General features: G+C 35.6%; 1 protein-coding gene across 1 annotated transcript in view; it reads left to right on the top strand.

Moving 5' to 3' along the window:
• SLO2 (slowpoke 2) overlaps positions 1-25,564 on the top strand; it is a 743,624-nt gene that overhangs the window by 672,568 nt on the left and 45,492 nt on the right. The window contains exons 18-20 of the mRNA XM_067776215.1: positions 8,965-9,297; positions 16,434-16,584; positions 19,551-20,021. Of these exons, the coding sequence (XP_067632316.1) occupies positions 8,965-9,297; positions 16,434-16,584; positions 19,551-20,021 (955 nt within the window). The remainder of the gene's footprint in view (positions 1-8,964; positions 9,298-16,433; positions 16,585-19,550; positions 20,022-25,564) is intronic.

The raw sequence follows: 25,564 nt of genomic DNA, 5'->3' as shown, positions 1-25,564 counted from the left end.
TATATATAGATAATTCGAGCTAAAGCATATTATTATTGTCTCAGATGACCATTGCGTTTTCATCCTAAAGGAAATTTCCGTCTCGAAAACCCACAATTTCGCCTTAAACAGTAACGGCATGGCAACGCTTCTGGCAAAACAACAATCATTATGAAACTTCAAAAATCCCCAAATACGTCAAAAAATTCTGAGTGGAACTACCTTCTTTTTTGTATCATGGTACTTACCCACAGTGAGTTTTAGCATGGTATAGAAAAGAAGGTAATTCCACTCAAAATTGTTTGACGTATTTGGGGATTTTTGAAGTTTCATAATGTTTCTTGTTTCGCTAGAAGCGTTGCCATACTATTACTGTTTAATGCGAAATTGTGGTCTTTCGGGATGGAAATTTCCTTCAGAATGAAAACGAAATGGTCACCTGAGGCAATAGTAATATGCTTTAGCATGATTTATGTGCATACATATCTATTCAGAATACAGTAAAACATGCAATTTTAATACTATTGGATTTTTTGCGACCTGTGTTCTTGTCAATATTTGGCGATTCTGCTGACTCAAGGTCTTTTTAATAAATGAAACACCAAAAAAAAAAAAAAAAAAAAAAAAATACATGCAATTTTATTGAAAAATAGTGGATAATGCCTCATACATTGGTTAATGACTCATATATTTATGGCCGCTTGAACCGCTTGAAATAGAAAAAATACACGAAAAATGCTGTTGTTCTAGCATGGCCCTATTATCTTACCTCTACAGTGGGTATTTCCCAAGGCATGTTGAGAAAAAGTGTAGCTGCAAAGTGTGCAGTAAGTGGTATGTGTTACCTTTGTGGGACGCTACATCCATTTCAATGCTAAAAGGGCATAGAATGTGTGTAGGCGGCCTTGCCCCAAGGTGATCCCTGGTACAACGGGCAAAACACCTTTCATAACTTGGACTAACCTGCAGAGCTACAGGGAAATGTTCTTCATAAAAATAACTTAACAATGCCCTCCTCAAGCGCTACGCTTGAATTATACCATAAATAAAAAATGTGGACTTGCAGCCAATTTATCACCATTCAATTTCATAAAAATTGCGTTTAAGTATGCTAAACTCTTTAGAAATTGCGGTGTCGGACCTCCTTTGGGCAATCAATAGACAAACATGTATGTTTTGTAAACATGTTCTGAGCAAATGTACGGACACTTAGAAGGCTATATTCCCTTGCTTTGTATATTTCAAACCGTGTTTCTTCCACCAAAGCATATTTCCGGAGCTCGAAAAACTTATTAAAAACATTCTTTTCTAGGCTGAATACGCAATGTATTAAAATATTTCCAACGCATGCGGCTCACTTTTCTTTTTTATTTAAAATAACTATGAAAGTAATTTAGTCGTTTCCGTTAATATGAAATCCACCAAAATTAGAAAAATTCGTAACATTTTTCAATATGGTAGCTTGTTTTTGGTGAAATTTTCATTGTACCCGCAAAAGCCAAGTCGCTAACGTCACACTAAATGGAACTACCTCCATTTCTTGTATCATGAGTTTTAGTCTACCAAAATAAATCTCTCCAAATTCGCTTTTATTTTTGACCACTTCAATTCGAAAGGTGTGGTGGTAGCGTGCTCCGCAGCATCCTTCAGAAAGAAAATTTTCAAAAATCAATGCAAATATTACTTACTTGGACTTCGTTATACTTTAATTGATACAGTTAAAAACGGCATACTAAAAAAATACAAAAAAGTTTAAAAAGAAAGCTTTTCGAAAATTTTCTCGAATTTTCGAATTTCCAAAGAATTAATTGTTTCCCCGACAAAAACATATAAAGAATTTGTTTTAATTACGCATCTCCATCGGACGACTAAAAAGTCTCTTTTCCTAGGATTCTCAAAAATAGATTTAAGACCCCAGAGAAAAAGTGTTTTTGGTTAACCGACAGTATGAAAGAAATGTAGTGTTTTCCATCAATAATAATATCGGCACCAATTAGCAAAAGTATCGATATGATATCACTACCATATTGTATCTACATGAAAAATATCGGTATGGATACGATATCATATCATTACGATTCAATAAGTTAATGATATCATATCGATACAATTGCTCATTGATGCCGATATTTTTCATGTCGATATGATATGATATCATGTCGTATCAAAATGCGTGTGTATACTGGCTCCATAAAATTCAGTACACTGCATGACCTATTCAAATGAAATTGTTCGGCATAGCGCATTGGATGCGAAAAATAAAATTATCTACACGTATATGCACAAAACACTACAATGTCATAAAAGCATAAAAGCGTACCAAATAAGTAACCGGAAAATTCATATTTTACCCTTTGATGCTTTAATCTCCGCTTCAGCGTCAACGCATCGTAGTTACTTCCACTTCCGTTACGCGTGTTGCATGTTGCACATACTTAATTGTTAAACAACTATACCACGTGCTGTTAAATAACTATGATGGATGCATGAACTTTCAAAGCGCACTGAACTGTATTGCTTGCTAAGTTAATTTGCATGTTTTTCTATAATAAAAACATTTTATAATTATTATCGTAAATATTTGCGCATGTTCTTATATTAATTTTATTCAGTCGCAGTGGCTTCGATTCCCTTTTATTTGCATTAGTAATCAGTGGTGCATGTGTTTTGACAGATAATGATTTTGATTGCATAGATCATGTGAGGTGAGTTTGCAACATCTAAAGAGGGGAGAGAAATATTTGTATGTCGTAAGGCCATAATGGTGGGACTGCTTGCTGAAGTACATGCCCTTGGGGAGAGTTACTTACATAGTGACACAGCTTTCGAAAAACCCAGACTTAAAAGAAAACATCGCAATATCCTGTTTTTTTTTTTTTTTTGAAGTTTCAACTCTCACTTATTTACATTTATGTTTAGATATGACTTTATACTAATAAATTGGTTCATTATTGGGTGTAACGCCATTGGGCACCATACCTTGCTACCCAACTCTTTGCAAACTCTGCTGTAATGATGCCCTCTTCTTGATTTTGAGTTCTCTATACCTTCGGCAGTTTGCTGTTGCTTGGGAATGGCTCACTCACATCCATTGTAATCTTCTCAAATGGTGCACCGGATCTTTACTGCTTTAGCCGCCCATGGCTTCTAGATTTTTTCCCTTTTGATCTTTAGCCCAATAAAATCTTTCCTTGATTTTTTTAAAGCCTCCAAAATGACCTCCATCTGAACGGTAATGCAATTCACTGAGAACATAAGGGATCTATATCACTGAAATATATATTAGTTTGCGATACATTGTCCATCCTGATGCTCTCATATTCGATTCAAACAAGCGGATACCAAGTACTAACTGTTCACCAATTTTCCCCAATTAGACGACCTGCTAACATATCGTCTCAGTTAGTCGTTCGCTTTGGTCGTGGCCCTGCATCTACGAGTTGAACTAAATGCTTTATTTTAAATATACCAGGCTCCCTGAAGAAGATGTAGAAAACATCAAAACGCGTAGGAGAACAAGAAAAAACTTAGTTTTTGTCTTTCACTAACGGCCTTAAAGCTCTGAATATCAAAATATTTAAATACTTGACTTTGAACGACTTTTTGACCAAAAGACTTAGAGAAAAAATGTATGGGATGGTGTTGCGGAACAGCAGCTGCTTACCACGCCAATAGAGTTGGGAACATCTGGCTTGTCCGTATACGGTGCACGCAATAGTTAAGAACACTCATGCGTTGGGTCTAATGGTGGTCTTCAATACTTAATTAAGTAGCCAATTGCGTTAGAACTATGCCATCGAGCCACAGTCGTTTAATAACGGGGCAACAAATAGGGTATTTGAGGTACCAGTAGTGGAAGAATTGTCGGAAATATCTCAGGTGCAATGGAATTTTACCGCTAGCGTTGGTCCTTCAGCAGTATGTATTTCCTTCCGGTGTAAATTAGTCTCTCCGGGAGTTGCCTCCCGCTTTCAAAACTAGATCCCTGAAGGATACCTTGGTGCTTGATTGGAGTACTGGCACTCGGTGGACACATCTGCTTCCTTCTTTATGGCACACTAGCACGTAGGTGTCAAAGCGCTAGTGATGATGTACCAACTTTTGCTGGGTATGATGTTCTCAGTATGGGGAGAGCAGCGAGAGGAGCCAGCCTTGCTCAGCCTGAGACCTGGCTAGGTATTATGCCTAAGGCATTCCTGCTCCCCTTATCGTCCTTTTTTTAACTCCGGTGCGGGATAAATGTTTTATGCCGTAACATCGAGCCCTTAATAGAGTAGTTACGCTCGAAGACATCAGGGTGATTGTAAATTTGACAAATTTTCTACTTGAAAAGCGAAGCTAATAAAACTGTGGATAAGCAAAGTGTTATATTTTATTTGCTTTATAATGATCTTTTATTATTGTAGCCGAAAAAATCTCCACAGGGGAGGGTCGCGGATTTCTACAGTCCTTTGTCGCATATGATATCATTACACCATGGTGCTAACACCTCCTGTTAGTAGCTCGCCTCCTCCGGGAATGCTTTTTTTTACCCCTCGAACCTTCGAGCCTGCGAATTTTAGTTGGATTTTATGACATATAAACCTACCGAGGCATGTTCTAAGCCCCTTAGCCCGCTGGGATTAAATTACTTTATTGTATTCTGGTTTTATGTTAGAGTGTGGCTCGTACCATACTCACACTGCAAATGTATATTGTGCGGCCAAAAGTGATATGACAAATTGTTGTGCCATATACGTCACTTTGGTCCTAAAGGGAATAATTTTTTTAGCTAAAAATTTTAATGAGTTTGTTATTAAAAACGACAGTTATATGACAAGCACACCTGGGGATAAAAATCGTAATCATTTAGGCTACAAATAAGGCGGAAATGCATTTATGCCAATATTGTCATTTATGTTTTTAAATTCTAATAACATCACTTATTAGGTTGGGCCAAAAAGAACCATTTTTTCTTTTTTATAGTGAAACTATTTTTCAGAACATCCAAAAATAAAGCCTGTAAATGTTGTGTTGTAATTTTAAGAGGTTCTTTATCGCGACTTTAGTTTTAACATTCATATTATACAGAGAATTTTGAAGTTTTATAAAAAGTGTAACAGATCTTTAACCCTTAAAACCCAAATAACTAGCTATACGTATTCTTATAGGAAACTGATTAGTCTAAAAAAGAATCCAGAGAGACTGTTTGCTAATTTTACTCGTTTAGTACTTATTCGAAGTAAAATTCCAACGTTAAATTATATGACTCTTATCTGGCCAGGATTGCGCGAGGCCTCGCCACACCACGGCGGCTGCTGCAGCACTGAATTTGTGTTCGTTCGTAGCAAAGTTATGCGTAAAACATAATTCTTAAAAATTTCAGAAAGTATTGGGCTAGTTTTTGTTTTAAGTAGCTACCATTATTTAAAGAAAATTACAGCCTAATACGTTCAGTAGTGTCCAAGATTAGTTGTATAAAAATTTTTAAATTTTGATTTAAAATATTGTAACGAATTAACTGCAAATCCTCTTATTTGCAACCTTCTGCTAAGTTCGAATCACTAAACTGTTGAATAAATAACTCCAATATTGAATAATGAAAAAATAGCCTTTATTAAAGTACTTCACAATAACACTTATACTTTGCAACTAGCTTGCTTAATAACCAAACTGATTGATAGCTTAAATGAAACTGATCTCTCGCCTCCACTGGTGTCGCCCTTTTATACTGCCGACCTGCTCGTTGCATATTTCTAGGCTTTTCTAATTCCAGAACTTATTAGTTAGTTATAAATTTCTCAGCTACAACTACAGATGTATAATTTTTATAGCTTCGCTCATACCCCATGCGCTTGTATGTGTGAGCGACACTTCCACAATCACAATTGCATACCTTTAGGAGCATTTCATATAAGATATCTGCATATGCTTGTGCGTTGCTTCTCCGCCGCGTGCACGCGTATGTGTAGACATAATGATTGAATTATTGATGTGAATTCACGTCACTGCTTAGCATCGGCCTAGAGATGGCAGAACCCCTTAGTGCCGCCAACATTCGTAACAATATATAGATACGCCATACAACTTTTATGGAAAAACTAAAGTCACAATGAGGCACATTAAAATAAATAATAGTTAGAAAAAAATTAAAAAAAACAAACTTCTGAAGCTAACCGAACTAAAAATTGTAGTTCTTGTTGTTATGCTGGTCTCAATTCATTTAAAATATGGTTATAACGTTTTCTTCGAAAATAGCAACATGGTCAAACGGAAATTTCCTAAATGGACAATATACCAAATTTCGCAAAGTCACAAAGTCAGTTGACTTTTTGGCCACTTTCAGTGGCCAATTGACCTTACGACCAATTCATATACCTATAATATAACTTACCTTACGTCCGTTGACATTATATATCCCCACCATCAAATTATTGTTCCGGTCCTTGACACGTGTGCAAAGTTTCAATTGACCTTGTGACTACTTAAAGTGGTTATAAGGATAATTTACTTTGTCTTCGTTAAACGTATGTCTCTGAGGCATTAAATAATTGCATTGTCATTGATTCCTGATACAAGTGTAATGTTTCGACTGACCTTAGTGCCATTAGAAATGGGCATGAGGTCAATTGACCTTACGTCCCTTGAATTTAAGGCACCTCACTTTCAAATTATTTTTTTGTTATCAGTCCTTGGACGTGCGCAAAATCAAAACTGACCTTATGGCCATTGGAAGTAGTCATAAGATCAATTTAACTTGTGTCCGTTGACCTTATGTCACACGACCATCAAATTATTCCATTTTCATCGGTCAACGGGTCAAAGTCGAGTCCAAAGGAGTCGGTTACCTCCAAAAAAAAAACATACAGGTGAAGCTAGGTTAGGTTATGTTGAACTGGCCGGTCCATGAGGACCTCACATAGACTGATTGAGCCCGTAGTGCTACCAGAAGTTTGCTTTAACGACCAAACTGAAAAACTCTATCAAAAACCAGGACCCATGTTTTAAAATAACTCCGTCCTCTTGGCAAATACTAGAAGCTTCCTAGGACTTAAGCCACTTGCTGCTTCTAGATCCGACAGCTGTATCACTCCTAATAGCTGAAGTGTTAGCCTGCCAAGTGCAGGGCACGAGCACAGAACAACTGCTATCACTGACCAAGCCTAGTTTAAAGGCATGTGACGCCAGAAGGCAGTGTCCAGTCAGAATACCCGTCATGAGTCTACAGTCCTCTCTTTTTAATGATAGAAGCAACTTTATTAGTCTAAGGTTGTAAGGCCTACACATAATTTTCGACACTTTACAGCACCGCTCTTGAACCCACGGCTTTCCCGCTTGGCCGATCATGTGCACTTCTCGCCTTCGCTTAATCTCGCCCAGTCTAATTGGGACCTCTACGGAGCAACCTTCAAGGGATGCGCCCTTTTTAGCTAGTTCATCCGCTTTTTCATTCCCATCTGCGGATAGCGAGTGATATGCAAATTAAAAGACTACAAATACAACAAAACAAGGCAATGCGATTTATATTAAAATGTCCCCCAAGAACATCAAAAACTTTAATGCTGAATCGGTTAAACTGGCTTAGTATAAAACAGTCAGTAAGTTACTTCACTTTGAAATTTATACATCATGCAAGATTAGGAATGTTAGCGAGTTACCCGAGCAATAAAATACTATATAATCACGAGATCCATAGTTATGGAACTAGATGCTGCAATAATATAAGACTGCCTAGAGTTAGAACAGAGTTCGCAAAGAATACTTTAGAAACACAGGGTACAAAATGTACAATGAATTACCTACTGCAATAGAAGATTGTGAAAATATTAATAAGTTTAACGTAAAATTATTTTTATATTGTAAAACACTTAATATTTAATAAAACAAATATTTACTTAACATCAACTAGGTCTTATAGACCGTAATAAATAAATAAATAAAAATAAAACATAAAAATATGCCCTGGGACCCATTATAGATGTATGCTTCTCCCTGTCCCGATTCTATCCAGACACTGCTTACACTCTAACACGCATTTAGATGCTGTGCTATGCGAAATTATTGCCTTAATTGCTGCTTGATTGTCAATATAAAAGTTAACACGGTTGCAGCTTAAGCTATTCTCGTCCAGGGTTTCTACTGCTTTGGTTACGGCTAATATTTCCGCTTGGAAAACGCTACAGTAATCCGGCAGCCTGTAGGATCCGCAGACCCTACTCCTCCCACTACTTTGGAACCATCTGTGGACTCCTGTATCGCCTCGTCCGCCATTTGCGCACCCTTGCGCCAACCGTCCACCTCTATTGTGGCCTTAAGATCTCCCTCGAAGCGCAGATAGGGAATCATGTAGTCTGTTCGTCTTGTGATTGATGACGCTATACTACTAGGTGAAGCTAATATAAGGATGTTAATATAAAGTCAAAGTTTTTAAAGTCTATCTTTTCGGATGTCCTGAATAATATTTTTACTATGCCAAAGGTAGAAAAAAAAAATTTTTTTTTGTCACCCTAATACTCATACCACATTTTACCTTCTACCTACTTATTCTCCTTAACTTCTTCGTTTGAAATCTCCTGATACTTTATATTATCTTTCACATACATAAATATTTCCATTTCCAGTAACGCATTCGATTTTTCGTTTCCATATTAATTGATGCTAATATGTTTGTGTGCAATAAGTAGGTATATTTTTCCTCTTTTAAATATTTTGCTACTAATTTTATATAATTTCTAATTCTATACTAATTTCTCATGCATATCTGTGTGTATACATCATAAATTATTTTATAGGCTTTTCACTTAAAAAAATGTATATGAATAAATTTAAGAATACATTCGTATATTTCACAAATATTTGTAAATATGCAATTAAAAATATTATTTACACAATCGCTTTCATAGTTTTTATGAACAAAAGTAAATAATAAGAAAAATCTTAACTACTATAAAAAATCCCAATTAATTCAATTCACTACACATTTAATTATTGTTTATTTCTATTTAGCTACTGATAATTTTACGTCTGTGATAATCTCGGATTCAAAGCAGAATCTCAAGGATACAACGGTTACATCGATGAATGCAACGCAAACACCCTCAGCTACAACAACTACCACAATAACGACAACAGTTCCGCCTATGTTGGGTGGCAGTTGTGGCGGTGGTGGTAGTAGTGGAAATGGCATGAGCCTTAATATTGGCAGTAGTAGTGGCGGCTATCCTGGAAGTGGTGGAGGTGGAAATGGCGGTGGAGGTTTTACTACGAGTAATCACTTAGAATTGCCGCAATCATGTAATCCAAATTTGCTTTGTCCCGATATACTCAATCAGCGAAGAGGTAAGTGGATGCGTATACGATGTATAAAATAATAGCAAGGCTCAACTATATGGTTGGCCCATCTCTGCAGCAACAATTTAACTGTGTTCAGATTGTCAAATTCTGCGTGTTGGTGTTAGGCGAATGGAATTGAATGAAAACATAAATCTTAGCAGTTTTTATGTGTCGTAAGAAAATTTTGTCAATGTATTCAGAATTTTATATTTTGATACATTTCTTATTTTACTCACGTCTGACAATAAAAATCTAAACTTGAAAATAGTGAAAAAAATCTGTCATAAGTGAATTTAAAAACTGATCCTACCTTAAAATATTGTAACGAATTTACTGCAAATCCTCTTATTTGCAATCTTCTGCTAAGTTCGAATCATTAAACTGTTGAATAAATAACTCCAATATTTAATAATGCAAAATGGCCTTTCTTCAAGTACTTCACAATAAATAACTCTACTATTGCCCGACAGATAGCGTACTTAATTCAAACTGATTGATAGCTTCAATGAAACTAAACTCTCGCGCCTCTACTGCCGCCTTTTTATACTGTCTGATTTCCTTGTTGCATACTTCTAGGCTTTTCCATTCCAGAACTTACTAGTTAGTTATCAGTTACAAAACCACCTGCCACAACTATGTTTATTGCTTCTCATATGTGCGCGAGTAATACTTGCACAAATTATTGCTCTCTCTTGTGAGTACCTCAGATAAGATATATGCATGAGTTTGTTCGTTGCTTCTCCCTGCGTGTACTTACATATGTGTAGACATAATTATTGTTTCGTTCATGTAGATACATAATGATTGATTTATGGATATACATGCAAGTCACTGCTTAGCATCGCTTAGAGATGACAGTACCTCTTAGTGTTGCTACTATTCGTTACAATATTTCCTTATCAAAAAATTACATGACATATGAATTCAAGGTTGCCATATCAGAAATATTGTAATGCTTGAACAAATGATTGAGGAGTTTATGAAGATTTAACTGAAATATTTTCCGTCTCGAGATTTAATTTTATATGATAATAGCATATCTCCATATAGAGCTTTAACTGAGAAGGAAGATTTAATAAATCTCTTTTTAATCTGCACTGGCTCCACTATAGTTTTATTTGACGTTTTATTTTTACGTATTGAAAATTTTTAAAGTGGGGCCACGTGAACAGTTTCAACTTTTATGAAGTTTTTCAGCCAAAAACAAATTTTTAATTTTTAAATTAAACACATACAATTTCATAGCAAAAATATATCTAAATATTCTATCTTGGTACATTTTATTATTTTACTCACATTTGGTCATAAAAATTTTAACTTAAAAATCTTCAATAAGCATCTGTCATACATAAATAAAACAAGTAAGGAAGGTTAAGTTCAGGTGTAATCGAACATTACATACTCAGTTGAGAGCTATGGTGACAACATAAGGGAAATAACCAGGTAGGAAAATGAACCGAGGGAAACCGTGGAATGTGTTTGTATGACATGTGTATCAAATGAAAGACATTAAAGAGTATTTTATGAGGGAGTGGGTTATAGTTCTATAGGTGGTCGCCATTTAGGGATATCGCCATAAAGGTGGATCAGGGTTGACTCTAGAATTTGTTTGTACAATATGGGTATCAAAAAAAGGTGCTAATGAGTATTTTAAAAGGGAGTGGTGGTACTTGTATAGGTGGTCGCCTTTTCGAGATATCGCCATAAAGGTGGACCAGGGGTGACCCTAGAATTTGTTTGTACAATATGGGTATCAAACGAAAGGTGTTAATGAGTATTTTAAAAGGGAGTGGGCCTTAGTTCTATAGGTTGACGCCTTTTCGAGGTATCGCCATAAAGGTGGACCAGGTGACCCTAGAATTTGTTTGTATGATATGGGTATCAAATTAAAGGTATTAATGAGGGTTTTAAAAGGGAGTGGTGGTAGTTGTATAGGTGGTCGCTTTTTCGAGATATCGCCATAGAGGTGGACCAGGGGTGAATCTAGAATGCGTTTGTACAATATGGGTATCAAACGAAAGGTGTTAATGAGTATTTTAAAAGGGAGTGGGCCTTAGTTCCATAGGTGGATGTCGTTTCGAGATATCGCCATAAAGATGGACCAGGGATGACCCTAGAATTTGTTTGTACAATATGGGTATAAAAAAAAAAGGTGCTAATGAGTATTTTAAAAGGGAGTGATCCTTAGTTCCATAGGTGGACGCCGTTTCGAGATATCGCCATAAAGGTGGACCAGGTGACCCTAGAATTTGTTTGTATGATATGGGTATCAAATTAAAGGTATTAATGAGGGTTTTAAAAGGGAGTGGTGGTAGTTGTATAGGTGGTCGCTTTTTCGAGATATCGCCATAGAGGTGGACCAGGGGTGAATCTAGAATGCGTTTGTACAATATGGGTATCAAACGAAAGGTGTTAATGAGTATTTTAAAAGGGAGTGGGCCTTAGTTCTATAGGTGGAAGCCGTTTCGAAATATAGCCATAAAGGTGAACCAGGGGTGACTCTAGGATGTGTTTGTACGATATGGGTATCAAATTAAAGGTATTAGTGAGGGTTTTAAAAGGGAGTGGTGGTAATTGTATAGGTGGTCGCCTTTTCGAGATATCGCCATAAAGGTGGACCAGGGGTGACTCTAGAATACGTTTGTACAATATGTGTATCAAACGAAAGGTGTTAATGAGTATTTTAAAAGGGAGTGGGCCTTAGTTCTATAGGTTGACGCCTTTTCGAGGTATCGCCATAAAGGTGGACCAGGGGTGACTCTAGAATATGTTTGTACGATATGGGTATCAAATGAAAGGTGTTAATGAGTATTTTAAAAGGGCGTGGGGCATAGTTCTCTAGGTGGACGCCTTTTCGAGATATCGCCATAAAGGTGGACCTGGGGTGACTCTAGAATATTATTCTACGATATGGGTATCAAATTAAAGGTATTAATGAGAGTTTTAAAAGGGAGTGGTGGTAGTTGTATATGTGAAGGCGTTTGCCAGATATCGACCAAATGTAGACCAGGGTGACCCAGAACATCATCTGTTGGATACCGCTAATTTATTTATATATGTAATACCTGCAAAGATTTCAAGGGTTTTTTATTTCGCCCTGCAGAACATTTTCATTTTCTTCTACTTAATATGGTAGGTGTCACAACCATTTTACAAAGTTTTTTCCAAAGTTATATTTCGCGTCAATAAACCAATCCAATTACCATGTTTCATCCCTTTTTTCGTATTTGGTATAGAATTATGGCATTTTTTCATTATTCGGAATTTTCGATATCGAAAAAGTGGGCGTGGTCATAGTCGGATCTCGTTCATTTTTTACACCAAGATAAAGTGCGTTCAGATAAGTACGTGAACTAAGTTCAGTAAAGATATGTCGATTTTTGCTGTAGTTATCGTGTTAACGGCCATACGGAAGGACATACGGAAGACCGTGTATAAAAACTGGGCGTGGCTTCAACCGATTTCGCCCATTTTCACAGAAAGCAGTTAACGTCATAAAATCTATGCCCCTACCAAATTTCAAAAGGATTGGTAAATTTTTGTTCGACTTATGGCATTAAAAGTATCCTAGACAAATTAAATGAAAAAGGGCGGAGCCACGCCCATTTTGAAATTTTCTTTTATTTTTGTATTTTGTTGCACCATATCATTACTGGAGTTGAATGTTGACATAATTTACTTATATACTGTAAAGATATTAAATTTTTTGTTAAAATTTTACTTTAAAAAATTTTTTTTTACCACACCCAGTCCTTCTCCGATTTTGCTAATTTTTATTAAGCGTACATACAGTAATAGGAGTAACGTTCCTGCCAAATTTCATCATGATATCTTCAACGACTGCCAAATTACAGCTTACAAAATTTTAAACTACCTTCTTTTAAAAGTGGGCGGTGCCACGCCCATTGTCCAAAATATTACTAAGTTTCAATTCTGCGTCATAAGTTCAACTCACCTACCAAATTTCATCGCTTTATCTGTCTTTTGTAATTAATTATTGCACTTTTTCCGTTTTTCGAAATATTCGATATCGAAAAAGTGGGCGTGGTTATAGTCCGATATCGTTCATTTTAAATAGCGATCTGAGATGAGTGCTCAGGAACCTACATACTAAATTTCATCAAGATACCTCAAAATTTACTCAAGTTATCGTGTTAACGGACGGACGGACGGACGGACATGGCTAAATCAAATTTTTTTTCGATCCTGATGATTTTGATATATGGAAGTCTATATCTATCTCGATTCCTTTATACCTGTACAACCACCCGTTATGCAATCAAACTTAATATACTCTGTGAGCTCTGCTCAACTGAGTATAAAAACTGCTCCAACCTTTAAATATTTTCCTATCAAAAAATTACATGACATATGAATTGTAGGTTGCCATACCTGAAATATATATAATGATTGAAGATTTAATGGAGGTTTAACTTAAACCGTCTGAGTTTCGAGATTTAATAATGTATGATAATACTTGTGTGATTTTTTTCTTTTAACTCTTACTTCGCTACCGAAGTAGGATTGTCATAATGTAAACTTATCATTAATGGCGTTTTATTTTCTAAAGACAATGTCGCCCTGTTGGTTTTTCTCAGCTCTCTTGTGAGTTTGCATGTTCCTTTCACAAAATATTTTCCAAAAGGCTAGAAAAGGGGTATCATCATATTGGGATCAATTCGAGACTTTTTTGTTAAACATTTCGGCATTATTCGCACATCTACAGCGTGATTATGCCGTAACTGTTTTGAGATGATTTCGGTATTAACTTGTGAATACTTCGTGTCCATTCCGGACTGTTTTGGCAGCATTTTGCAAAAATTCATTTTTGAATTTCGTTTTCTTATGGAAAAAATGTCAAAGTTACCGATTTTTTATGGAAAGTTTGCCGATTTGTTATATGTTATCGAAAATTATCGATTTTTCGATCTGTTAACGAAAAGCTATCGACTTGTTATTGACAATTTATAAGTTTATTATAGAAGCATTATTTTGATCAATAGAAATATATGCTTTTTTGATAACTTTTCGATAACAGCTCGATACATTTTTGATAACTTTTTTGTAAAAAATCTATAACGTTTTGCTACAAATTCATATACATATATTCGATAACTCGTCTATACCTAGTCAATAACATAACGATAACAAATAGATAACAAACTCGTCAAAAAGAAATGCATAACACGAACATGAATCCTCGATAACAATCCGATAACTCGTCCATTACAGATGTGAATGATATTTTGAGACACCGAAACCACCAGTACCGTTATTCAACAATTATTTAGAGAGTGGTCATTTAATAATTATTTTAATTTAAAATATTCGCTTTTGGAACTGTTAAAGCATATCTCCACCTAGAGCTTTATTCGAGATTTAAGCATCTGAAAGGATTTAACGTTAAATCTCATAAGTTTTATCATACAAAATTTAATCTCGAAACGCAGAAGATTTGTTCAATCATTACAAATATTTCACATATGGCAACCTACAATTCATATGACATGTAATTTTTTATAGGAAAATATTTTAAGGTAGGAACAGTTGTTAAATACATAGATGACAGATCTTTTTTGAAGATTTCCAAGTTTGGATTTTCACGACCATGCGTTAGTACAACAAAAAATGTATCAAGATGGATTACTTCAATTTAATTCGAAATGTAAAATTTTGTTGTGGCTGAAAAACTTCACAATATTTGAAACGGTGCTAGTGGCACCACTTTGTAATTTTTTCAATACGAAAAAATAAAACTTCATATTAAACTATAGTGGAGACAGTGCAGGTTAAAATATGAGATTTAAAAAACTTCACAGTTAAAGCTCTTGGTGGAGATATGCTACTGTAACGAATTTTGAGAAATTCCTGACAAAATTATACACCTTCTGCCAACGTTCGAATCGCTGAACTGTCGAATAAATAACTCCAATATTCAGTATTGCAAAATGGTCTTTATTAAACTACTTTGCGAATAGTACTTCACAAATTCAATTATACTCCACTACTAGCGTGTTTAAATCACACTGATTACTGATTCTGCAGCTTGTGCTGCTTTTATACTCTCTGCTACCTCGGAGGTCTAGTCGTTTTACGAACATGTGTTCGATAGCAGCTTGGTTATTTAGCTATATACATGGATATCTGTAGTTTATGCTTTTCTTCTAGCCATATGCGAGTGCATGTGTGAGTAAAGCGGCAATTACCCGCCGACGTGTGCCGTACGTACGGACGTTTGTCGTACGAAACACGTTTGACCGAACCGTCAAGCCCGTAGGAATCAATGTGTGCGTCTGTGTACATGTACATAATAACATATTTGTGTGGGTATTGTTTACAGATAAGCACTGTTGCCATTGATCATTTTGCATGCATGCTCATGGAAACATCAACTTTTCCAATTTAATTTTTGATGTTGTAAAAGGCTGGAATTAATATTAAAGGAATATAAGTAGATTACATATTTATAATCTGCACTTTTACATAATTATTTCGAATTATTTTCACAATTTTTCAAACTTTAATTAGGTCTTTTTGCATAAAACTGCAAACGGTCAAAAATTAGCGCACAAAAGTTTACTAGGCAACTCTGTCTAGTGAGAGAGCGATTAGCTGACACGTTCTTACGGAAAAAATCAAAATTGTTTTGATTTCTACGTTCCGGGCTACGTACGTACGGGCGTTGCACGTCGGTGAGTTTTCGTTTACATTGCACACTCATAAGATAGGTCGTGTCAGCTGACACGTTTTTGGTACGTACGTTCGTGAGTAACTGCCGCATAAACCTTTCTGCTCTTAGCTGATGACTACATATGTGTATGTGAGATAATTTCTTTTCTTTAATCTGATGGTTATGTGTACGAAATATTCTTCGTCGCCTTCTATGTATGTGTGTAAATGGCTTAGTTTGATGTGTTCATGTACACAAGTGTGGCTGCGTGTTTAATTGTTGTTGTGCATTTATTTAGCATCAGCATAGTTATGCATAGGACTGCTAATATTCTACACACTATTAGTTGCGATTTCTGTATGGTACCATGGTAATAAGGCAATTCGCTATATCTCCAATGTTTTTCTTTACAATAACTTTTTTGAAGTAATACTATCTATATATTTTTATTTTCAATAAATTATAAACGCAGGAAGTCGTCGACCATCCATACTACCCGTGCCAGATATGTTTACCTCGTCTTCATTTAGCATACCCGGCAATGATGATGGTGAAGAAGGTGATGAGAGTGAAGATGAAATTGATGATGATGTGCCGTGGCGTTCGCCGTCAGAAAAAATAGCGTAAGTAAATGCTAAATATATAAATGTTTTTTCAATATTTATGTATGTATGTTATTGTACATTCCTGTGTGCACCAAAGCCCTAATTCTCACTGATGTATCCATGTAATAAGTTCTTCTCTCCCACATATATTTCTAATAGACTGAATACCTTACTACTTTGCCCTGGTGATTCGTTTTTTATTTGGTATTATTATTTATTTTCGGTTTGAAAATTTGCTATGCATAAACAACACCCACAACTTAGAAATAAACCAACTGTTTAGTTCACACATATATATGTATATATGTATATAGATATATGTACGTATATTGAATTTGTATATATTTTACACAGCGTATTTTATATTCTATCAATACCCTGATTATAAGTACTATTTGTCAGAGTTAATGTATCGCTATGCCATACATTTTTTTTTTTCTAAATTCAAATAAGTATTGTGTAAATGAAAAAGATTAATAATGATGTTATAAATGAACATAACACACGCAAGGCTTGTTAAAATAAGCTATAAAATCACTAAAAAAAATTATTAAATATATATATTAAGACCATCAAAATTTAGTAGCACATTTTTCAGGAACAATAGTATGACGTTACATCTTCAACAATAGTGGGACTGGAATGATCTTAACTCAGAATGAAAGAACTCTCACGCGATAAAAACGCAATTTGCGAACGATTTACGGACCTCTACGCGTTGGCAACGACGAGTACCAAAGAAGTTTTAATGATGAGCTGTACGAGCAACATAGTCCAGTGAATTAAAATGCCGAGGCTACGCTGACTAGGCCATGTTATGCGAATGAAAGATGATGATCAGGCTAAGAAAGTATTTTTATGAGAACACGCCTATTGTAGCAGAAAAAGATGGCGGCCTTCACTCCGCTGGAAAGACCAGGTGGAAAACGATTTAAGTTCCCTTGGTGTAATCCGTTGGCGCCAGTAGATTGAAAGAAAAGGCGACTAGCGCTCCTTGCTGGACGACCATAATCGTTTAAATGGTTCTGGTGAACTTACCCTAGACCAGGTTTTCACGATGCGCCAAATCCTGGAGACGACTAATGGTAAGAGAATAGACATAACCGTCTTTTTGTGAACTATGTCTGAAGCTGAGTTCCTACAAAGCAACATGGACAGCTTCACTAAGATGAGGGAGAATCTCTTAAAGCCATTCGAACTCAAACACGGCTCCATACTTCTTTTTTAATTTGATGTTGGAGAAGATTAAACTACAGCAGATATAATCCGCTGTGGTAAAATCTATTCTAAGAGAGTTTAATTGCTGACGTTTGCTGATGATATTGATATCATAGACCCGAACAAATGCGCTGCAATTTTTGCCTCCTTTGAACTGGAGAGAGGTAAAAACTTTGGTTTTGCGGTAAATAAGGAAACGACGAACTACTTGCTATCATCGATGAAAGAATCGGCGCATTAATATCAAAAATAAGTCTGGTTAGAAATCAAATAGAGAATAATTCTTGCACCAAATGCTTCTTTGGACTGAGTAGGCAATTGAAAAGTAGAGTCTTCTCTTGATGAACAAAAATTACTCTTTACGCGACGCCCATCTTACCTGTTGATGTATGGCTCGGATCCTCCCACGGTGTTGACTGAATATGAGCTGGTCATTGGAGTGTTCGAGAGAAAAATTCGCCGAAGTGCTCGAGAGAAAAATTACCGACTTCGAGTATGGAAAGAGCTGTAAGAACTTTACGCGGATATGAAAATAGTGCAGCGCATAAAAGTTCAAGGCCTTCGCTGTCTAAGCCATGTTACGCGAATGTACGAAGGACGGCTAAGATATTATTTCTTTTAACACCCGTGTTTGGAAGCAGAGGAAGGGAACACATCCATTTAGTTGGGAAAGACAAATGTAGATGATGAACACTTGATCATCCCTGTTGTTCCCCAATTGGCGTCAGTTATCGGTTTGTTTTTTACGCAACAACCAAAATCGCTTAAGCGGTTAAGCGCAAATTGTGATGATGTTGAATACAAGCTGATGTCTAGGGATGGCAAATCACACGATTTTTAAGGAACAATGCGATTGCCTGTGACTTCTCAGCCACAGTGATTTTTATCCGTAACTGTGACTGAGCAGTGAGAGAAGTGATCTATTATACATATGTTATGATTAGCGAGCGGGTTTCATAGCTCGACAAGTAGCAGTATATGCGACATCTACCGTTACTTAGAGGGTGTTTTATACCGCTGTTTAATATTCTGAGAGCTATTACTGGGATTGTGATTGTCGTTACATATGCCGTCACAGTAAGCGAACTACCTGGACTTCTGGGTACAGCGGTAGTTATTGATGTCTTAAAAATTTCTCTTGCTTTCGTTCCTTACCACACTCATTTTTTTCAACTATTCGCTTAGAAAAATTTTCTTCTAATTGAAAAAACTTGTTTCTAAAATTTTGATGTTACTTGAGCCAAATATATGACCAAACTACATTTGGTTTAAAATGAAGATCTCAATTTTAAATCAGAGAAGTCTTCACCTGTATATAAAAAAAAAATTGTGCAATCGTTCGGCAGACTTGAAGTCGGCGTGCTCCGGATTAGAATTGCGAGCTATTGGTTTAAACTCTTTGTAATTTTTTTAAAACATTTTTGGGATTTTAGACCTATTATCTACTTAATTTCAAATGCGATAATTGGAAAAACGTGTTTCAAAATTTTTAGTATTGCTTTGTCCGGGATTGGAACACAGGACCATCGGTGTGGAACGCGGAGTACGCCACCGCAACAACGCAGCGGTCAAATAGCGATATATTTACTAACTATACTTTCTAGGGTCAAGTTCTTTCATCCTGAGTAAGCAGCTTTCCACCCCAACCTAACCGCTACACTCTTTTTGGATAATTTAGGCTCTTTTTAAGCTTTTATCTCCATAACTTCCATTATTATTAGTACCTTTGAAATGTCATTCATTACTTTTTACTTCTCGCACTTAAGTGCTCTCACTGGTCATTTTCCACAATCTCGAACCTACTCGTTGATCATGAGCTCTTCCGAGGATTCAAATAATCAATGTTGTTGTACGACGGGTCAATATCCGTTACAACATGGCGAGTCACGTTATCGTATGCTTTCCAAAAGTTTTAGCTGCGATAGTGATTGTCGCCGTGTTCTACCATTCAATTTGGCAAGACGTAATCGTCTGCAAGCTCAAATCATCAGCGATAGTAATGCTGCTGACGCAGTTGCTTACGCCGCTGCCGACACAGCTGCAGCTTCCGTTGAAAATTATTGTTCGTTATGCTGTGGCAACAACACTTGGATACCGGCTACAACAGTGACAGCTAACGGATTCTCGACGACAACTATAACAGCAACAGGCACCCCACGCACCGCTGCCACTCTAAGTAGCTCCACATCGAGTGGCAAACAGCCGGAACGTCCGATTTGGGCAATCGATTATCTACGGTAAGTATGGCATATCATGCGGCGACATATTTGTGGCTATACCACAACAACATTCTTCATCTGCATACTACATACTCACATAAGTACTTAACGGTACAACGTCATCATTTGTTTGCTGTGTGTCCTGCTGCAATTTGCGTTTATTTGGATTGGTCCGTTTCCGGTTATAAATTCTTGTATTTAACTTTTATATTGACAAACTTATGTAAGAGTTGATGCGCTTCTCATTTTTGAACTATGCGCTGTGCGAGGCTGTTCAAATGCTGATAATACAAAATAAAACGACCACGAACATACATATCTACATAACTACGTACTAACACCCACATGTTTACCCAGGCACGCACACACAACCAGGTGCACTTAAATACTTGTTGTTAATTTTCATAAGCTTTAATGCTCGTTGATTGATATTACCCAGTGTTTAACAATGTTTGTGAGTTGATCTACTAATAAATATATTTATATATATATTTTTAGCCTCTAGTTAATCCTCATGTACATATGTATTATTTATTCTTACCCAAGCTTTTTACACCACATATACGACACGCCATAATGTATGGAATCAGCTCAAAGTTTACTTACTGTTATACTTATGATGTCCAAATGGCAACTTTTGCATTATTATACTCAGCTGAGCAGAGCTCACAGAGTATATTAACTTTGTTCGCATAACGGTAATCCGTAACAGCATAAACTAATCGAGATAGATATAGATTTCTATATATCAAAATGATCTGGGCGAAAAATAAATTCATTTAGTCATGTCCGTCCGTAAACACGATAACTTGAGTAAAATTTGAGGTATCTTGATGAAATTTGGTGTGTGGGTTCCTGGGCGCACATCTCAGATCGCTATTTAAAATGAATGAAATCGGACCATAACCACGCCCACTTTTTCGATATCGAAAATTTCGAAAAACCGAAAAAGTGCGATAATTCATTAACAAAGACGGCTAAAGCGATGAAACTTGGTAGGTGGGTTGACCTTATGACACAAAATTAGAAAAATGTTGGACATTAGGCGTGGCACCGCCCATTTTTAAAAGAAGGTAATTTCAAAGTTTTGCAAGCTGTAATTTGGCAGTCGTTGAAGATATCATGACGAAATTTGGCAGGAACGTTAATATGTGTGTGCTAACACGCCCACTTTAAAAAAAAATTCTTTTTTAAGTCTAATTTTAACACAAAATTGAATATCTTTACAGTATATAAGTAAATTATGTCAATATTCCACTCCAGTAATGATATGGTGCAACAAAATACAAAACTAAAAGAAAATTTCAAAATGGGCGTGGCTCCGCCCTTTTTCATTTTATTCGTCTAGAATACTTTTAATGCCATAAATCGAACAAAAATTTACCAATCCTTGTGAAATTTGGTAGGGACATAGATTCTATGACGATAACTGTTTTCTGTGAAAATGGGCGAAATCGGTTGAAGCCACGCCCAGTTTTTATACACAGTCGACCTTCTGTCCTTCCGCTCGGCCGTTAACACGATAACTTGAGCAAAAATCGATATATCTTCACTAAACTGAGTTCACGTACTTATCTGAACTCACGTTATCTTGGTATAAACAATGGCCGAAATCCGACTATGACCACGCCCACTTTTTCGATATCGAAAATTACGAAAAATAAAAAAAATGCCATAATTATATACCAAATATGAAAAAAGGGATGAGACATGGTAATTGGATTGGTTTATTGACGCAAAATATAACTTTAGAAAAAACTTTGTAAAATGGGTGTGAAGCCTACCATATTAAGTAGAAGAAAATGGAAAAGTTCTGCAGGGCGAAATAAAACGCCCTTGGAATCTTGGCAGGAATACTGTTCCTGGTATTACATATATAAATAAATTAGCGGTACCCGACAGATGATGTTCAGGGTCACCCTGGTTCACATTTTCATCGATATCTCGAAAATGCTTTCACATATACAACTAACGGCCACTCCCTTTTAAAACCCTCATTAATACCTTTAATTTGATACCCATATCGTACAAGCACATTCTAGAGTGACCTCTGGTCCACCTTCATGGCGATATCCCGAAATGGCGTCCACCTATAGAACTATGGCCCACTCCCTTTTAAAAAACTCTTTAATACCATCCATTTGATACACATGTCATAAAAACACATTCCAGGGTTACCCTAGGTTCATTTTGCTTAATGGTGATTTTCCCTTATTTTGTCTCCAAAGCTCTCAGCTGAGTATGTAATATTCGGTTACACCCGAACTGAACCTTCCTTACTTGTTCTCTGTTACTTTGTAATTTTTTGTCTCTTTGTGTGTTTGAGATATTTCAATAAACTTCCCATAAAAATTTGAGAAATATGCAATCGAATTGTAGAGTGAACTACGACTTATTAGTGTTGTGTGGGCATCGAATTTAGTTAAGATTATGAACTATATTAATTAGGCTATGAACTATTACGACTCTAATTAAAAATTATATTAGATCATTTTATAAAGATATTTCTTAAACAAAATTCATAAAAAATAATGCGATTAATAAATTGTTCAAATTTTTGTTTTCAAAGTACTCGATTATGATAATCTCTATTTTTTTAATAATCAAAAACCAAGTTTCCGCGACAAATCAGATTTTTTCAGAAATCTTAAAACAAATTTACTGAGTAATTGTTTTCTCAATTAATCATATTTCTTTCACCTTTCACATTTTTGATGTGTAAAGAACATTGCATACGGTATGGGAGAATCCAGAATGTAAGCGTTAGTGTAATCTACTTCAATGTCCAAAAACTGATTTCTTAGTTGCTGACACTGTACTTCCGAAAATAATATTTTATCGCTTGCCTTGCAAATCAAACGGTTTGCATTTTATCTGCATAACTGATATCATATCGCTTACGCTGCAGGTCACATGAATTGCATTTCGTCTGCTTACGCAATATGATATCAGATCAATTACCATCGTTGGTTTCGCTCGTGTTTGTTGAAGTGAAGTAAGAGTGTCCGCCCCTTGCTAAGTTAAATCTTCGCCAGGAAACTCGAACTTCGCTAAAAATATTAAATGTTGCAAAAATTGGCAAATATGTGTTGCAACTCGCGTCAATTTTTTCTGCTCCACGAAATATAATTATTTTATGATTTTTAAAATTCACGAGCTTAACACCAGCTTATAATAATTGAATGTAATTATTATGTTTTTCTGAGAGAAACTGAAAAGTAACATTTACTGGCATATTGCGGTGGTACCATTTCGAAAACCGCCACGTAATCATCATCAGGCAATTTCGTAATGTTATCAAAGGTTTCACCGCCATTCGAACCGCGAATCACAAGGTGAAACTTACAGTTGCCTTAACCACTAGGCTATCCTGCTTGTATTTTTTTCCGTTCTTAATTCAGTTTGTCTCATTTCTACACTAACAACACAAATGGTACCATCGCAGTATGCCAGTAAATGTTTCTTTCTTTCTTTTCAGTTTCTCTCAGAAAAACATAATAATTGAACATACACTCTCATAATACAGTTAAGACTGGTTTGATTTTTAAGTCCTGTTATTAAAAATCATACGATTCTAACGCTCTATATTATTGTTTGGCTTTAGGCTTAATATTTAATAAAATGTAATTTTAGTTTTTAGTTTTCTTTACTGTACCAATAAAGACCAGTTCGTATTTTAGCTTACGCGTTATGGTTTTATATTCACCGGCCGCGCCGCTAAATATATATCATATATCCCCCACAACCGATTGTTCAGAAAAGAAGCTTTTCGTAATTGCTGCCCCATTTTAACAGCTAGAGGCTTCAAATTTCACCGAAAGCTTACGTATAGAGCATTCATTGTTGTCTGAAAAAACTGTATAGAGGTATATATAGTATATATCTCATTAAACCGATTGTTCAGATAAGAAACTTTTCGTAATTTCTGCCGCATTTTAACAGCTAGAAGCTTCAAAATTCACCAAATGCGTGCGTATATAGCAGATATTGTTGTCTGAAAAAATCATAGAGATCGTTCGTATATATGGTATGTGCCCCGTATAACCGATTGTTCAGATAAGAAACCTTTCTTAATTTCTTTCCCATCTTAACTATAACTATCAAATTTTGCCATATGCTTTCTTATATAGCAGATATTGTTGTCTGAAAATTTCGAAGAGATAGGTCGTATATATAGAATATGTCCCCTACAACCGATTGTTCAGATAAGAAACTTTGCGCAATTTCTACCCCGTTTTAACAGCTATAAGCTTCAAATTTCAGCAAGTGCTTACGTATATAGCATATATTGTTGCCTAAAAAAATCACAGAGATCGCTGGTATATATATTATATATGTACCCAATATAAACTGTCACTTTTCCCCCCTTTTTAACGGCTAGAACCTTCAAGTACTTAGATTTACATTATATATTTTTAAGATAAGTGACTCATTGTCGTAGCTATTTCATGCAGACCACAAAAAGACGTGAAACTTTGCATCCTCACACCAAAACCTATCTATTTTTAGATATTTTATTTAGTTTCACTTGGCTGTTGTCTGTAATCAAATTTTGCAAGTTAAATTTGATACACTTCCCGATGTCCGATTAAGCTGAAATTTTGCACGCATGTATAACTCCAATGACAATGCAATATTGCTTTGCGAGAATTCGATAAATTAATCGATAACGGAGTTATCGGTAAAGATTTGTGCTCACCTTGGCATAAAAGCCTAAAGCCTCAAAAACGCAGGTAACTTCGTTTGTTTGTATATACACGAAAGTAGAAGTTAGGTTGTTATCGCTAAATGGTGCACACTTTTCTGCGCACTTGATTTTGTTTTACAGATTTTTGGCGATAATAAAAGCCTAGCAAGAAAAGGAGGTCCTAAATGTTCTTAATTATACCATCAAAATTTAACACGCTTTTATTAGAACAATTAGAACTGTGATATAAACTGTAAGATTTAATAATTTCGGGCAAAGTTTTAATGTTAAAAATATATGTGAACCGGTCTATGAAAAGGTGGCTTATGACTCAAAAAAAATTACTACCACTAAGAAACTGAAGAAATGCGTTGTTATCTTTAACAGATGTTTCTCGCAATTACTTTTTTGAGTCATAAGCCACCTTTTCATAGACCGGGTCACATATAATTATGTACAATATGGAATTTTTTTGTCGCAGACGAAGAAGCCTAATTGAGGGGGTGTGTGGAATAATGGTAAGAGTCGAGTTACACCGTTTTTCTATAAATCAACTAAATAAAAATAGCACGATTACATACACATGCCATATTAATCTTAGAAAATAATAGTGGTATTTAAACAAAGATATTAGCTTCATTTATGGAAAAACGGTATAACTCTCTAATAAAATTTTGCAGTAGTGAAGCAGCGAAATGGTATGAAAATATATTCAATGTCGTAGACCAGAAAGAACTGAAAAATAAAAGAATTGAAGTGGTTTCAAAAAGGATTAAACACACAGAGAACTCCATTTTTAAAAATAGAAAAAGGTTTAAAAATGATAAAATTTGTAAAAAAAAGATGGCTAAAAATAACAAAAAGTCATAAGCAT

Source organism: Eurosta solidaginis, chromosome 3 (assembly GCF_040869045.1).
Source record: "Eurosta solidaginis isolate ZX-2024a chromosome 3, ASM4086904v1, whole genome shotgun sequence".
NCBI classification, from domain to species: domain Eukaryota; kingdom Metazoa; phylum Arthropoda; class Insecta; order Diptera; family Tephritidae; genus Eurosta; species Eurosta solidaginis.
This window is presented reverse-complemented; position numbering and strand designations above follow the sequence as displayed.